This window comes from Diplotaxodon limnothrissa, linkage group LG9 (assembly GCF_057381915.1).
Source record: "Diplotaxodon limnothrissa isolate DT_005_m linkage group LG9, D_limnothrissa_male_GT1.1, whole genome shotgun sequence".
Classification (NCBI taxonomy): domain Eukaryota; kingdom Metazoa; phylum Chordata; class Actinopteri; order Cichliformes; family Cichlidae; genus Diplotaxodon; species Diplotaxodon limnothrissa.
In genome coordinates, this window is record NC_140604.1 from 28,442,050 (window position 1) to 28,458,071 (window position 16,022).

At 44.0% G+C, this 16,022-nt stretch overlaps 1 protein-coding gene across 1 annotated transcript; it reads left to right on the top strand.

The window, feature by feature from the left end:
- The first annotated feature begins 135 nt into the window (after positions 1-135).
- Positions 136-16,022, top strand: oplah (5-oxoprolinase, ATP-hydrolysing). The gene is made up of 28 exons (XM_085362973.1): positions 136-1,282; positions 2,455-2,655; positions 2,884-3,075; positions 3,492-3,606; positions 4,475-4,598; positions 4,937-5,132; positions 5,364-5,529; positions 5,760-5,898; positions 6,092-6,159; positions 8,194-8,369; positions 8,460-8,585; positions 8,684-8,796; positions 8,883-9,053; positions 9,820-9,957; positions 10,184-10,322; positions 10,661-10,773; positions 11,034-11,185; positions 11,271-11,431; positions 11,533-11,634; positions 11,722-11,896; positions 12,151-12,335; positions 12,578-12,724; positions 12,835-12,969; positions 13,108-13,257; positions 13,473-13,630; positions 13,718-13,878; positions 14,003-14,100; positions 15,536-16,022. Exons 2-28 carry the CDS (start codon positions 2,485-2,487, stop codon positions 15,686-15,688), a joined length of 3,924 nt encoding a protein of 1,307 aa, XP_085219099.1. The 5' UTR covers positions 136-1,282; positions 2,455-2,484; the 3' UTR covers positions 15,689-16,022.

The following is a 16,022-nucleotide window of genomic DNA, read 5'->3' on the forward strand; positions in this document are numbered from 1 at the left end:
TTTGCCCCAAAAACATAAAACATAAAACATAAAATATTTTCCAAAAAAAACATTTGAAGTAATATTTTATTGTTATTATAATTAGGCCTTTAGATGGACAAAAGATTGGCACCAACATTAATTTCGATCCGGTTTTAATTTTTTTTCCAGAAGCCAAAAATGTCCCCAGGCGGCGCTGCTGCTCCTGCTCCCCCGGGGAGGAGTGCCTCTGCCGCGGGTGTGTTTCGCGCAGCGCCGGAGCATATGGTTCGGTTCCCGTGTCTGCAGCACACACTTCCGCTACCACGTGAAAACAAATACGTCATTTCCTGTTGATTAAAAAAAATTAATGCACCCTCAAATGATCCTAAGGTCAGAAAATGGTCCGGAACGAGCAGCGGGCCAAGCTGCTGCTGTACGCGGGAAATTAGTCTGCCTTTTCCGGGTATCTGTCTCGAGCAGGCCGCTGGAGAACATGTGTATGTTCCAGCAGGCGTCACATGTGGAGCAAGGGCGCCACCCGGTGGACAAATAAAAAAATTACAACTCTAAGGCCAGTACTGCAAGCGGAAGCGGAAACATAACCGATCACGATCGATTTGACCGTAATTTTTTTGCCGTGAAAAATAGCGTTTATAATGGGTTTCAATGGGGCACAAATCGACCACTAGGACCAATAGCGTAAGTTTATCGCTAGCTTAGCCACTGAAGCTAATTTCCGGAAGTCATACTGAAATTTTAACAGTAAATGTGACCGAACTTTTTTTTGCAGACTTTCGCTATATTCCATTCAACACTGTGCAAATGGCATGTAATCGAAATTTGAAAAAGCCACAAATCGACCCTAAGACCCTCCAGGGGTTTTAATCACCTTTCGGTTTCAAGGTTATTCCTCCAGTTCGCCATTCCTGCAGTGGACTTCCTGCGCGCCTTTTATCGCCGTTGTCACATTTTATAGTGCTTTATTGTTGTTGCTGTTTAGCATTAAAAAACAAAACAAGCACTTATTTTCGAGTGCACATGATGTTCGTTTAAGCGCAAAGTCAGTCCCACTTTCCACACCCCCTTCTTCTTTGCGAGCACTTTCACCCAGGAACTCGATATGCTCAAATTATAGACCTCGAGCTCCCTTCAAGAGTTGGGGGAGGCGGAGTTAAGACCGGACAGCGGCACCGAGGAGCTACTTCGTCGTTGTTTCTCTTGGAAAAGGAGGCAGAGCGGGGTTATGGGAGGAGGATTTGACCGACGTCGGATTATCAGAGATTAGCAGACTAGCAGTGCAGCAGCAGTGCCCGGCGCACAGGTGAGTATGTCGGTGCTGTTACTAGCTGCTTTGCTTCGTGTCCGGCATGCTTCACGCTGTGAGCTGCATGCAATGGAGCTCAGTTCGCATCGGTTTAAGATGTGCATATATCTCAGGTGCAGAAAAACTTCACTCTTGAAGGATTCGGGCAGAGTTTGTAAGGATTTCTGTCTCTTAATGCTGGCTGACCTGTCTGTGATATTCCTGCATGCTTCCTCTGGAATATGCATGCTACTGTCCTACTTAGTGCAGTTTGATCACGTCTGTTCGCTTCATTTTGAAGTAATAGCATCAGATCACCTCTTCCTTTTTTCTGTAAAGACCTAGTGGAGTCTAGATTTGTATAAATGATCACCACATTTGTTTAAACTTACATTTCTGGGACTTTACCGCGCGTAAAGCGTCACCTTGCACAGTAGTGTGGACAAAGTTCAAGTGCATATCAAGGTTAGCGTAGTTATTAATCGTAGACTTTAAAAAAGTTAGTTAACTGAAATTATTTTGTGAATTTTTACAACTAAGAAAACTATAATTTAGAAAAATAGAGAGATAATATGCATAGTTTTAGTTAGTTTGGTCAAAGTTTTGTTACACCTTTGCTGATGTGGACATTGATGGACATATTTCTAGAGACTGGGTGTCTATAAGACAGCTGCCTTAAAAAAATAAGACGTTTGTGTTTGTTGTAATACCTGTACTGATTTTCATAAGTCTTTACTCAGACATACAATAATAATTAAAAAGAGTAAAACTAATAAAAACTAAACCGAAACAAGGAAATCCACTCTGGAAACTAAACTGTTTTAAAAGCAAAAAGTCAAAAATGAGATAAATACTAATTAGAAAATGTGAAACTATAGTAACTTTGGTAGCCATGCATGAACTTTGCAGATGCATTAGCGGTGCACTATGAGAGAGGAATGCATGTGTTGTCTCTGCAGTCTGGAGTCATATAAACAAAGAAAAACCTGGAGGTCTAGCAGAGAGAGGAAAATGAGTGAAGGAGTGAGCATGGTGGCAGGCTGCTGGCTTAAAAATAAGAAGGTGGTGTTTTTTAAACGAGAAATGTTCCTTCTCCTTCAAATTAAAGGTTCCTTAGTTGCTCCTGTATCATCACAGTGTTGAATGAATAATTTTAACTTCCACGTTCTCCTGTTCTTTTCTTATTATAGACTTGGGAGTGGCACTTTACTTTCTTCACTATGGCTGAGACTAAGGGGAAATTTGACTTTGCCATCGACCGGGGTGGCACCTTCACCGATGTGTTCGCCCGGCTGCCCGATGGTTGTGAGAGAGTCCTTAAGCTGCTGTCCCGAGACCCCCAGAACTACAAAGATGCTCCCACTGAGGGGATCCGCAGAATCTTGGAGGAGGTAATGTTGTGCTGTCCACCTTCAGCCAAGGAAATATCAGGTTAATTGCTGTCATACTGGCTGTCATTTCACTGTTTTTATAGATTATTAATAAGCATGTATCAAAAAAAGCAGAATAGGCGGCTCAATGTGGAAACGATATGTAATATTGAGCAACACTACATTCATATCCATACATTATCTCTAGGGATAGCTGTATATGATGCTGATGTTTGCATTTCTTGACAGGAAACAGGGAAGGCGTATCCCCGCGATCAGCCTGTAGACACTTCTCTGATTGGCTGGATCAGAATGGGCACTACGGTAGCAACCAACGCGCTGCTGGAGAGGGAGGGAGAAAGGACGGCGCTCCTGGTCACAAAGGGATTCAAGGACCTGCTGCACATTGGCACTCAGGCCAGGCCAAAGCTGTTTGACTTGGTCTGTTTTTTCAGCCTGTACCAGTGATTGTACTGCATGTGGTGCTCATTAGTAGTGTGAGGCACGGCTTGTGTCTCTGCAAGGTTTAGTTATTATCTCGTTGTGCTCAGGCTTGTGGCAAGTACTGGAGTTTGCCCTGAGCTAGCTGTAGAGTTAACACATTAAGTGGTCGCTTATCTGTAAAGCTCAGGTTACGGATCAGTAAACTGTGGCTTACTGTGCTGTACATAGATTTTTTTTTTCTTTAACCTTTAAGGTCAGCAGAACACACCAACTAAACCTGATAAGCTTTTGCACCATAACAGTCTAAAGCCTTAGCTGGTAAAAGCAGTTACTGTTATTGTTTATCACTTTCTGGCTCTTCCCAGTACATGCGCTTTGAGCTGGTATACCTTGTGTTTGCACGTGCGTAACAGGAGGTCGCGGTGCCTGACGTCCTGTACGAGGAGGTGATCGAGGTGGACGAGCGAGTCGTCCTCAGGCAAGATGGTTGTCAGCTGCCCAGAAAAGATCCCGAACGGATTGTCACAGGTGCGAGGGGCAGTTGTGCGCTCCCTTTACTGCTAATTTCTTCTGCCGTGTTAGCAGTATGTGGCTTCAGGTTTTTAGTCCATCCAGAATTGCCTAATATTATACCTTTTAAACATTAGCAGGTTATCAGTATCAGTGTGAGCCTTTAGCTAAAGCATTGTTGTTACTCCCAAAGATCTAATTTCCACATCTGAAAAGTGAACTGATGACTTCATGGGCTCAGTCACTGGTTTCATGCTATATTGTAAATTACTGGAGTCAGAAAGGAGAATCCTTCAGGTATATGCTCATGTCCCATTTCAGTACGCTTCATAAACTGCACTGCCAGTGGGAATGTGGAACAGTGGGTACGCCCATCTTTCACACTGACTGTGCCACTCCACAAAGCGTCGTGTGGTGCCTGTACAAACTGTGGAATCTTGTCAATCTAAACAGACTGAAAAATCATGAGGTTAATTAAACCAGTAATTCAGCTACCTCGACTTCCTTGAAAAACTGACAGCTATAACAAGCTAACAAGCACTAAATAGCCCATTATTTATACAATAATAATGCATTTGCCCAACAAGCAAAACAATGGTTCAAGTGCAAAATGCAGCTTTGCATTTTTAATGCAAAATGCAAAGCATGGCAACACATCTAATCTGTGGAAACACCTGGATGAAGCACAATGATTTTCTTTGGCATTGTGTGTAAATATTTTAAATATATAACAAAATATTTCAGGTGAGAGTTATGTTTTGAATTTATTTTTTCAGAGTGAGGAAAGTAATGAAAATAAGTTCTGTTGGCTATTGGTTCAAACATGGAAGCCTTAACTGACATAATTTCACTTAATCCCACTAATCCCTTTGTGTGTCTTTCCCAGGCAGTACTGGGGATTCCCTTGAGGTGTGGAAGGAGTTAGACTTGGAGCAAGTAGAAAAGGACCTGAGAGGAGTTTTGGCCCGTGGTATCACCAGTCTGGCTGTCCTTCTTCTGCACTCGTACACGTCAGTATTACAGCTTCTTTAATATTTACTCACGATCCTAGTCTGTTCTCTTGTCCTCTCCCAGTAACTTGCTTCCATTCTATAAATAAGACCTCGGTCTACCGACGTCATACCTCAGCAGCCTTATCTCTTATCTCGGTACCCAATAGTTCTCATTTTATGCTTTTTGTCACATGTCACACTGAAAGCCCAGACTTGGTGTTCTTTGCTTTAAGAAAAAGGTGATCAATGGACACTGAAGTGATAAGACAAACACATTATACTGCAGAACAAATTACGTAAGAGTTTAATGTTTCACTTGCTTTCTAGGATTACGTCTCTTTCTCTCTGTGCTTCAGATGGTCCGAGCATGAGAAAGCAGTGGGCTCTCTGGCTCGTCGCTTGGGCTTCAGCCAGGTGTCTCTTTCCAGTGAGGTCATGCCGATGGTGCGGGCGGTGCCTCGAGGATATACAGTCTGCGCCGATGCCTACCTCACACCCAAAATTCACCAGTATCTAAAAGGTTTCACCTCGGGCTTCAAGGATGGCCTGAAGGTTTGTTTTTCTCGCACATCAGTCGATATGTTTCAGGGGTTGACAATTTTCAGAACTCTATTGTATGCATAAGTACTTTTCCTCTCAGTTAGACACTCTCCCACCACCCCTTTAAGTACCACCAGAGACAAACAGCAGCTCTCAACCATACAGCCTACATATAAATATGTACTTAACCACACCTTTAAACTAGTCTGAAAACATAAACCTCTCATGTCTGTGTGTCTTCAGGATGTAGATGTGTTGTTCATGCAGTCAGATGGAGGCTTGACTCCCATGGAGCAGTTCTGCGGTTCACGGGCTATTCTATCCGGCCCGGCGGGAGGTGTGGTGGGATACGCCATCACCTCTTACAGCCAGATGGAGAAAAAGCCTGTGATTGGCTTTGACATGGGCGGTGAGTGTATGTGGGAGCAAAGGAGACAACTGAGCATCTTCTGGATATTGTCTTGAAGTCTTTTTGTGTGATCTTCATACAGTTTGTTGTCTTCCATGTGCCACATCCAGGATTTGATATTTCTGATCCTATGGAGTAAAGTTACGCTTCTCTTTTGGGCGATGTTTTTAACTTTGGTTTTTATCTTTAGCTTTTCGTGCCTACATGCTCTCGTTTGTTGTTGTCTGCAGGAACGTCCACAGATGTGAGTCGGTATGCAGGCCAGTATGAGCATGTGTTTGAGGCTACCACAGCTGGAGTCACCCTGCAAGCACCTCAGCTGGACATCAACACTGTGGCTGCAGGCGGAGGATCGCGACTGTTTTTCAGGCAAGTTTGCACAAATTGTGTAACGGACGGTGGGACTAGCTCCATATTTGCGAGCAATCTTCTATAATACCAGTATAATGTGATGATGTGGTAATTGTGATATTACCCATTTTGACTTTGATTGTTTTATATTTTATTTATTTTCTTATTTAATGACTACTCTCTGTATTTATCTTCTTTCTAACCCTACCAGATCAGGGATGTTTGTAGTTGGACCAGAGTCTGCAGGAGCACATCCAGGACCAGCCTGCTACAGAAAAGGTAACAGCTTTTCCGTTATTCATGTTCTACTGTTGCCAGCAGTTGTTGTTCTTTCTTTCTTTCTTTCTTTCTTTCTTTCTTTCTTTCTTTCTTTCTCTCTTTCTCTCTCTCTTTCTTTCTCTCTTTCTCTCTCTCTCTCTCTCTTTCTCTATCTAGTGAACCATTAATTGTGCAGTTTCAGCTCTTTTTTTCCCCTTTTTCTCTTTTTAAAATCATTATACTGAGTCCAGCACCCACTGGCACGGAGCTTGTTCTCCTGTCCTGTTCCCGAGGTTAATCATCCGATTTATGCGTCAGAAGGCTGGAAATTGGCACGTCCAAAGTTGAGATGATATAACACAAACTTGCCTCATAGTTCTCAGTCAGAACTGTAAAGTAAGATAAGATAAGATAACTCTTTATTGTCATTGCACAGTCATACATAGTACAGTAGTACAATGAAATTGGAAAAACTGTCCTACGTCGGCACTACATATAACACAACACGACACGATATGACACATCACAACGTAACAAACAACACAACACAGTATATTAACTTAGTATAAAAAAGAAGAATAAGTGTATGTGTATTGCACACTGTTATTATTGCACATTAATTATTATTGCACCTTGTTATAAATATAAATATTATTGTTATTGTTTTAAACATTGTTACCTCCCCCTAAAAAGTCCAGGGAGGTATCCAGTCAGGTCAGCTATTTACATTGATCAGGGCTATTGCCCTGTTGTAAAAGCTGTCCTTGAGTCTATTTGTTCGGGACCTCAGCAGCCTGAACCTCCTGCCAGACGGCAGCAGCTTAAACACCCGGTGTCCTGGGTGTGTGCAGTCCCGTAGGATGCTGCGTGCCCTCTTGAGACAGCGAGTGCTGTACAGGTCCTTCAGGGAGGGAAGAGGATGTCCAATGATTTTTTGGGCCATGTTGATGACCCTCTGGAGTGCCTTTCTGTGTGCTGTGGTGCAGCTGGAGAACCACACACCGATGCAATATGTCAGCACACTTTCAATGGAGCAGCGGTAGAAGACGGTCAGCAGCTCCTTCTTCAGGTCCATTTTTCTGAGGATTCTCAGAAAGTGGAGACGCTGTTGGGCCTTCTTTAAGACCGCAGAGGTGTTAGAGCTCCATTGGAGGTCTGTGTCTATGTGCACACCCAGAAACTTGAAACTGGAGACCCTTTCCACGCACTCCCCGTTGATGCTGACAGGCTGCAGCTCGGACTTCCTCCTTCTGAAGTCAACTACCAGTTCTTTTGTTTTGGTGGTATTGAGGTCCAGGTTGTTGTCTGCACACCAATCTGACAGCCTCTGAACTTCAGCTCTGTATGCAGTCTCATCTCCCCCTGAGATGAGCCCCACCACAGTGGTATCATCTGCAAACTTGATGACTGTGTTGTCTGGGTGGGAACTAACACAGTCATGTGTGTACAGAGTGTACAGTAGGGGACTCAGTACACAGCCTTGTGGAGAGCCGGTGTTGAGGCTGAGGGCTGAGGAAAGATGAGGCCCCACTCTAACTCTCTGTACACGGTCTGAGAGGAAGTCTCTGATCCAGCGGCAGGTGGTGGAAGGAAGTCCAATTTCCAGCAGTTTATCTATTAGTCTGTCCGGGAGTATCGTATTGAAAGCAGAGCTAAAGTCAACAAAGAGCAGCCTGGCGTAACGGCCCTGCACTTCCAGGTGAGAGATGGTGGTGTGGAGCGTTGTAGCAATGGCATCTTCAGTTGATCTGTTAGCTCTGTATGCAAACTGGAGCGGGTCGAGTGTGGGTGGCAGGCAGGACATGATGTGACGTCGGACCAGTTTCTCAAAGCACTTCATTATAACAAGTGTGTTAACAAAAAGAAATCGGAGTCTTCTTTGTTGACGTTCCCTGTAGATTCATTGGTTAGCCTTAAGCTTCATTTCAGATACCACCATCCTCGGTGCCAAGTAAAGCACTGAACGCTAACGCTGACTCAAAACTCAGAACAATGGGGTTATTGAAAAACAGACCGAGACCTGATTCCCTGTCGGGTGCTGTGGTATTTTCCCAGGTGGACCTCTGACTGTGACAGATGCTAACTTAGCCCTGGGTCGTCTCATCCCTTCCTTCTTCCCAAAGATCTTCGGGCCCAAAGAGAATGAGCCTTTGTCCCTGGAAGAGACCACGAAGCATTTCCGTCAACTCACTGAAGAGATCAACGTCTTCCTGTCTTCAAACCAATCACAGGCACTGATATGTACTGGACTACTTTGTGGAGTAAGTTCAAATATTTATGATGATATTAGGTTTAAATGCTCTTCGTGCTTTCATTTGAAGGCTGATGCTAATGGGGCCAACCACTCACACAGCAGACAATCAGAGATGAGCATGGAAGCGGTTGCCATGGGATTCATTCGTGTCGCCAATGAGGCAATGTGCCGGCCAATCAGAGCTCTCACACAGGTATGTTTGGTATTAAACTGTGTTTTCTACATTTCAGCATAAAAAATCATCTTGTTGTTCTCTCTCCCACTCATTTCCCACCTGCTCCACTCTTGCAGGCCAAAGGCCACGATACATCTCAGCATGTGTTGGCGTGTTTCGGGGGGGCAGGCGGTCAACATGCTTGTGCGATTGCCCGCTCTCTTGGGATGAAGACTGTCTTTATACATAAGTAAGGCTTCTAGATTCTGTTTCACTAGAGGTGAAAGACAGCCGAGAGCCACGGAGTGAGCAGTTGCCCGTGTTTATGATTTGCAGGTACAGCGGCGTGCTGTCAGCGTACGGTCTGGCTCTAGCAGATGTGGTGGAGGAGGTGCAGGAGCCGTGCTCTCTGCAGTACAAGCCGGCGTCCTTCAGTGAGCTTGATCAAAGGGTTGAGCAGCTATCCAAACGCTGCCACGATACACTCCGTGCACGAGGCTTCACCAGGTTAGAAACCACAAAACAATACATGGGCTGGGGTCAAGCACATCTGTAAGACTCCAGGCATGCTAGTCAACTTTCAAAGCTAAACCGCATACTGCAGCTTTTACAGCAGCATGGCTTTATAGCAGAAGAGTCTGGATGTTAAACTGGTGTGCCTGCAGTCCAGTATCTGCTTTCTTCCGGTCCCAGATGTTTACACACTATTGTTAAAAGAAGAGGAGGTGCTACTCAGTAGTAAACATGGCTGTGTCCCACCTCTTTTGAGACGTGTAGCTGTTATAAAAATCAGAATTTGCTGATATTTTTGTAAAAATGGTTCATTTTCTCAATTTCTCGCTTTAAAAATTTGATATGTGATATGTTCTATTTTGAATAAAATATGAGCTTATGAGATTTGCAAATCTTTGCATTCTGTTTTTAGCTTTATTCTGCACAGGGTCCCAACGTTTTTGGAATCGGGGGTTGTATATAAAATTCTTAAATCCACAGAATAAAGTGAAGTATGAATATGTGTGAAACAAGTAGAGGTGACTATAAAAGTTTCTGTCCATTCAATTCGGATATGCATAATTTAAAGGATGAATGTTAAGGAGGCACCAACTCATTTAAAGATTTAAAAGCAAATAATAAAATGAAAAAGGGACTTTGTGGCCTTGCTTACATTTTGTTAAAGTGAAAAAAGCAAAGACGTGAATGTTAAGAAGTCATGATGTTTGTTGAACAATCGTAGCCGCTAGACTAAAGTAGTCTTGTTTGTCGTCCGCTTCAGCGGTCAGATAACCACCGAGGTTTTCCTCCACATGCGTTACGAGGGCACGGACTGCGCTCTCATGGTTACCGCTGCCGGATACCCCAGCAACGCCCGGTCCTGTAGAGCCGGAGACTTTCGTAGTGCCTTCACCAAACGGTTTGCTCCTCTTCTCTTTACCCATTCATGTCCTGAGCTTCTGGCTGCTACATGTTTTCGCTTTCAGAGGGCTAAATCACTGCTGCGTACACTTTGTTTATATTTTTGGCTGTTGTTGTTCATCTTCTTTTATCTTTAGGAGAAAATATTACATGACATTTGTACACAGGACCCTTGATTTCTTACTCCTCCTCTTAACTCTTTTTTCCCCTTCTTCTTATTACAGTTATCTGAAGGAGTTCGGGTTCACCATCCCAGACAGACCCATCATGGTGGATGACATCAGAGTGAGGGGTTGTGGGCAATCTGGTATTACATCAGTTTACAAAGCAGAAATGGGACACAGACAGGCCAAACCAGCCACGGTAAATGGAGTCACTTACCGGGTACCACATATATCACTTATCAGACATGATCACACGCAGGCAGTCTCACCAAGGCCTGAAGGAAAAACGATCAAACCTGGGCCGCTGCATGGTCACCGGCTCAAGCTGTGACCACGTCTGAGTTTTTAGAAGCTGAAAAAAAAGAGCCTTTAATAAAACAAAGGTGGTTACCAGCAGGTGAACATAAAAAAGCAGCATGGGAGAAGTGGGAGATGTTCACAGACAAATGTTCTGTTCCATCATTGTAATATTGATGTTTTACCTAAACTTGTGGGCACATTTATTTCATGTCACTCTGTTTCTGCTCTTCTGTGTAGATAACCAAGTGTTACTTCGAGGGCGGTTACGTCGACACCAGTGTGTATCTATGGGAGGAGCTGCCGTGTGGTCACAGCATCCAGGGACCAGCCATCATCATTGACAAAAACAGGCAGGCATTTGCTTTTTGCTGACAACTACCAAATTAAACATATCTAAATAATGTTTTATATTCTTTATGCTCTCCTTTTTGCATTTTTTGAACTCAGGACATTAAAATCTATTTAAATTAAGCAAATTAAACCTCTGCGTTATCAGTTGAGGTCCTTGTTTCAGCAGTTTTTACTTCTGTGGATGTGATTTTTAATTTCCTGTGCTGATTTTGAAATGTATTGTACTTTGTACATGATTTGCTCCGGTTTCCTCCATCAGCACCATCCTGGTGGAGCCCTGTTGTGAGGCTCGTCTGACAGAAGGTGGTGACGTTTGCATGACGGTAGGCTCAGACCCTCACTGCGCCCTCGGCACTGAGCTCAACACAGTGCAGCTCTCCATCTTCTCCCATCGCTTCATGAGCATCGCGGGTATGCCAGCATGCAAAATCAGATGAGGAAGAAGGTTGTTGAAGAGTATGAACTTCCTGTTTACCTCTTCTGTCTTCCCCTACAGAGCAGATGGGCAGAGTTCTGCAAAGAACCTCCATCTCCACGAACATCAAGGAGCGACTTGACTTCTCCTGTGCTGTGTTTGGACAGGATGGAGGTCTGGTGTCCAACGCACCTCACATCCCCGTCCACCTGGGAGCCATGCAGGAGACTGTCCAGTACCAGGTGAGGCACGAACAGTCCAGCCATGTGTGAGTGAGTTTTTCTTAGTGTGGCCATACACGTTGAATGACAAAAGGATGTTGTTGTTTTTCTTCTGTGAGCAGCTCAGATCACTTGGGAATAAGCTCAAAGAAGGGGATGTGATTTTGAGTAACCACCCATCTGCTGGGGGCAGCCATCTCCCAGACCTCACAGTGATCACACCGGTCAGTCCACCACGCTTTTCAACACTATTTCTTCCCTCAAATTCTTCTTCTATTCTTTCCTCATTGCCTTTTTTCTTTCTTGTTCAGGTGTTTAGAAAAGGAGTGAGCGGCCCTGTGTTCTTTGTGGCCAGCAGGGGGCACCACGCCGACATAGGTGGCATCACTCCAGGCTCCATGCCACCCCATTCCACTTCCCTTCAGCAGGAGGGCGCTGTCTTCACTTCCTTTAAGCTTGTCACTGGTGGGGTCTTCCAGGAAGAAGGTAAGTGAGGAGGAGACGAGTCAGGACCTGAATGTGACACACTTCTGAAAGGAGAGAGCATAGAAAATCAAGAGATGACACTTAACTTAAGATAAAGAGTCATTCTTTGGCACTTAAAGGACTTTGTTTTTAAAATTACTAGTAAATAATAGTTGTTGTTTTTTTTATTGCTCTGTTGACAATTTTATTTTATTTTTTTAGCATTCATTTTGTTTTCTAGACCCCTTACTTCCTCTCCCATCTCTCTGTATCAGCTGTAACTGAAGCTCTGATAGCTCCAGCCCAATACCCAGGCTGCTCTGGGACTCGAAATCTCCATGACAACCTGTCAGACCTGCGGGCTCAGGTGGCGGCCAATCAGAGAGGGAGCCAGCTGGTGGGAGAGCTGATTGACAGTTATGGACTTGCTGTGGTTCAGGCCTACATGGGATACATCCAGGTAAACTGTTGCTACAAGCAAAAATTTAAAGAAGAAAAATTTGATTTTTTGCCCCTCAAAAGGTTGATGATTTCAAATCTCAGTGACCTTGACCTGAAGCACAGAGGTCAAGATTTCTGAAAATCTTGTGAATGCAATAACTTGAGAACAAGGCGATGAGGGGTAGCACTGGTGGCCGCAAGTATTCTTATTTCTGAAAAGTATGGGCTATGAGGGTGTTGTAAAGCCTCTGTGCATTTTAGAGCAACGCAGAACTGGCGGTGAGGGACATGCTGAGAGACTTTGCACGACGGCGGCGGCAGGAGACGGGCTCCTTGGAGGTGGAGTCAGAGGATTTCATGGACGACGGAACACCAATCAGACTGCGGGTTCAGATTAATGAAGAAGAGGTGAGGAGGAATCGTAACACAGCATATTTATTAGTTTGCAAAGCTGGGATAGAAACCGCTCTTCAAGAAGGACTGTGATTGGTTAAATGTGTGAACCTCCTTCTTTACAGGGCAGTGCGGTGTTTGACTTCACAGGGACAGGAACAGAGGTGTGGGGGAACTGCAACGCTCCACGGGCCATCACCCTGTCTGCACTTATCTACTGCCTGCGCTGCATGGTTGGACAGGACATCCCCCTCAATCAGGTAAAAATCCAGTTCTAGGAGCTCTTGGCTCACTTTGAATAACTCGTGGTTTGAATGTTGGTTGTAATTTTTGGGGCGGGGGGCTATCGTGATTCATCTGGGCTGCTTTTTTGACCACCTTTCTTTTCCCATGTTTAGGGTTGCCTCGCACCCATCAATGTCATCATCCCTCCTGGGTCCATCCTCCAGCCTTCCCAGAATGCAGCTGTGGTTGGAGGAAACGTGCTCACATCCCAGAGAGTGGTTGATGTGATTTTTAAGGCGTTTGAGGTGTGCGCGGCCTCACAGGTAAATGATATTCCAAAATATGTTTGCAAAAATGCATGTTTCTACTGTGAAGCTTGACTGATGAAGCATACATTTGATAGCTATGTACCGCTTTTCGACTGTTGTATGTTTTCCACCTGTAGAGTAAACAACTTGTTGACATGGTGTGAAACACAATGCGTTGGCATTCAACTGACTAGTTAATGGCGTTTTGTTTATTTCGCTCCTTCCATTAGGGCTGTATGAACAACATTTCATTTGGAAGTGAGAAAATTGGTTATTATGAGACAGTTGCTGGAGGAGCTGGGGCAGGGCCGGGCTGGAACGGGCGGAGTGGAGTTCATACTCACATGACAAACACCCGCATCACTGACCCAGAGATTCTGGAGAAGAGGTGGGATATAAGTTGACGATTTGTGTCGTGTGATGATATCATTTCTGTTATTCATCTGAATGCCGTCTGTGTCCTTCTGATGTTCAGGTATCCAGTGGTTTTAGAGCAGTTCTCTCTACGGCCCGGCTCAGGGGGTGCAGGGAAATACTGCGGTGGAGACGGTGTGATTCGTAAACTTCTGTTCAGGAACAAGGTTGTTCTGTCCGTACTGACAGAGAGGCGATCCACTCGCCCCTATGGCCTCCGGGGTAAATTTTCAATATCAAAGCCTGATGACAGTCCCAATGTCCTCAACAATTTTTAAAAAAAAGTCTAAATGCTCACATTTTCCTTACTTAATCTTAAAAAATGTAATCTTTTGTTGCCGGTCAGGGGGAGATGATGGTGTAGCAGGGCTGAACCTCCTCCACAGAGCTGAAGGCAGAGTCCTCAACCTGGGAGCCAAGACCAGTGTCAGCCTTGACCCCGGGGTAAGGCTGTGCACGTGTGAAGCACCGTCGTGCTTTAGTGTACTTATAATGACACTACACAGAAAAAATGCCAGCCCAGAATAACTATATACAAGATGGCCGTAGCATCCAAGTCTGAAAACAACAGAAAGTTGAAGCCAGCGGCCATCAGTGGGCTCTGGTTGCAAAAAGCAATCTAAATCTATATCTGAGGTGTCTTGAATTATTGATTTCTATAGGAAAATGAGCTTACTTCTTGTTTACTGTAAACTCATGAAAAATACATTTGTCTCTTGTTACAATTTTTATTTTTATTAGTTTTTAGATTATTTTGGGGTCATTTTGCCTTCATTAGATACTGAAGCAAGGAAGATAGACAGACAAGAAAGAAGGGGGAAGTCACTGAGCAATTTAGATAAAAGTGGCAGAACTGAAACGGGTTAAACTTAAGGACATGGCTTTATTGTGGTTGAAAAACCATCAATTATTATCATGGAGGCAACATCAATTGTTTTGGTGGTTTTTAAGCCTTGTGTTTAGCAGGGTTGGCCACTTCCAAGTTAAAGGAAGTAGGACAGGAACACCCAGAGTCCAGTTTCCTCTTGGAAGTGGAAATGAAGCAGGTGGAGGGCTCGGATGGAGATCGGGAGGAAGTGGGTCATATGAATGGGAGCCTGAAAGGCAGAATGACAGAAGAAGCTACTCGGTTCACAAAAGGCTGGAAAGAAATGACAACATGAGAAAGCAGTGCAGGCAGATTAGTGATGCATTTAAAGCCAGAACTGCGCAGCTATCTTAAATTATAATTCACTTTGATATTAAATAACAAGCTAACGTTGGTGAATCAAAAATGTGCTGATAAACAAATTGTATGCACCAGAGAAACTGAACATCTGTCCAGTCAGAGCAGAGATGTCAAACCTATATTACATCATGGGTCACGTACAGCCCACTTTAGTGTTAAGTGGTCCAGACCAGTGAACATTCCCTATTTGTCACTGCACAGAAGCAACTGCACATTGAATCCTGGAGATATCTTAACATAAGAAAAACAACTGCAGTTACAACAGTATGTCGTTTTTCTACACTATGGAGACTCCTGACTTAAAAATACAGTTTAAACTCCAGAATTTATGCCCTCCGCATTTTTTCCAAAGCAGTCCAGTGGGCTGGATTGGAGTCTTTGTAAGGCATATTCTGACACCCCTATCTTAGAAAGCCTTTGTTTCCAACTGTAGGCTGAAGAACAAAATAATTGCGCCCACCTGTTACACCCCTAATAATGCATTACTTTACTTTAACATGAAATGGCACACTGGCCATGAAGACCAAAATCATTGCTTGGGTTGGGTATAAACATGGAAACCAAGCCTTAAGTAACACCTAGAGGAGCTTCGTTTTGTGGTACTTCTGTTGCTTCATCATAGCTTTTGTGTTTGTGTGTGTCCCCAAACAGGACATGTTCTGCCTCTACACCCCTGGAGGAGGTGGATATGGAAAAGAAGAGGAAGCAAACAATAGGCCTCAGACCAAGCGAAGGCGCTTGAATGAGACATTCTCCGAGAGGGGTAGCATCTTTGAATACAGAATGGCACAAGAGGGAGTGTGAAAAGACGTGAGAAAAGGAGGAAGAGTTAAGACAGTTTTGTCATTGTACTGCAAAATATTTGCGAGACACATACTGAGTAAAAAGGATTTCAAGCCTACATGCAGGCTGTCAGAATTTCAGATTTTTACTTGAACACCATTAAAAGATTTTTTTTTGTTGCAGTGTCCGTGTTTAAAAGATGCAGCACATGTGGCGTGTTACACAGACAGACTGTGCTTACATTTGCAGGGAAGTTGGCTAAATACTAATAACTCAGGCTGGGTCTGTCCTCACCAGACTAAATATGCCATCAAAGGACCTTTGTAACGGACATACAGTTGTTATATGTCGCATA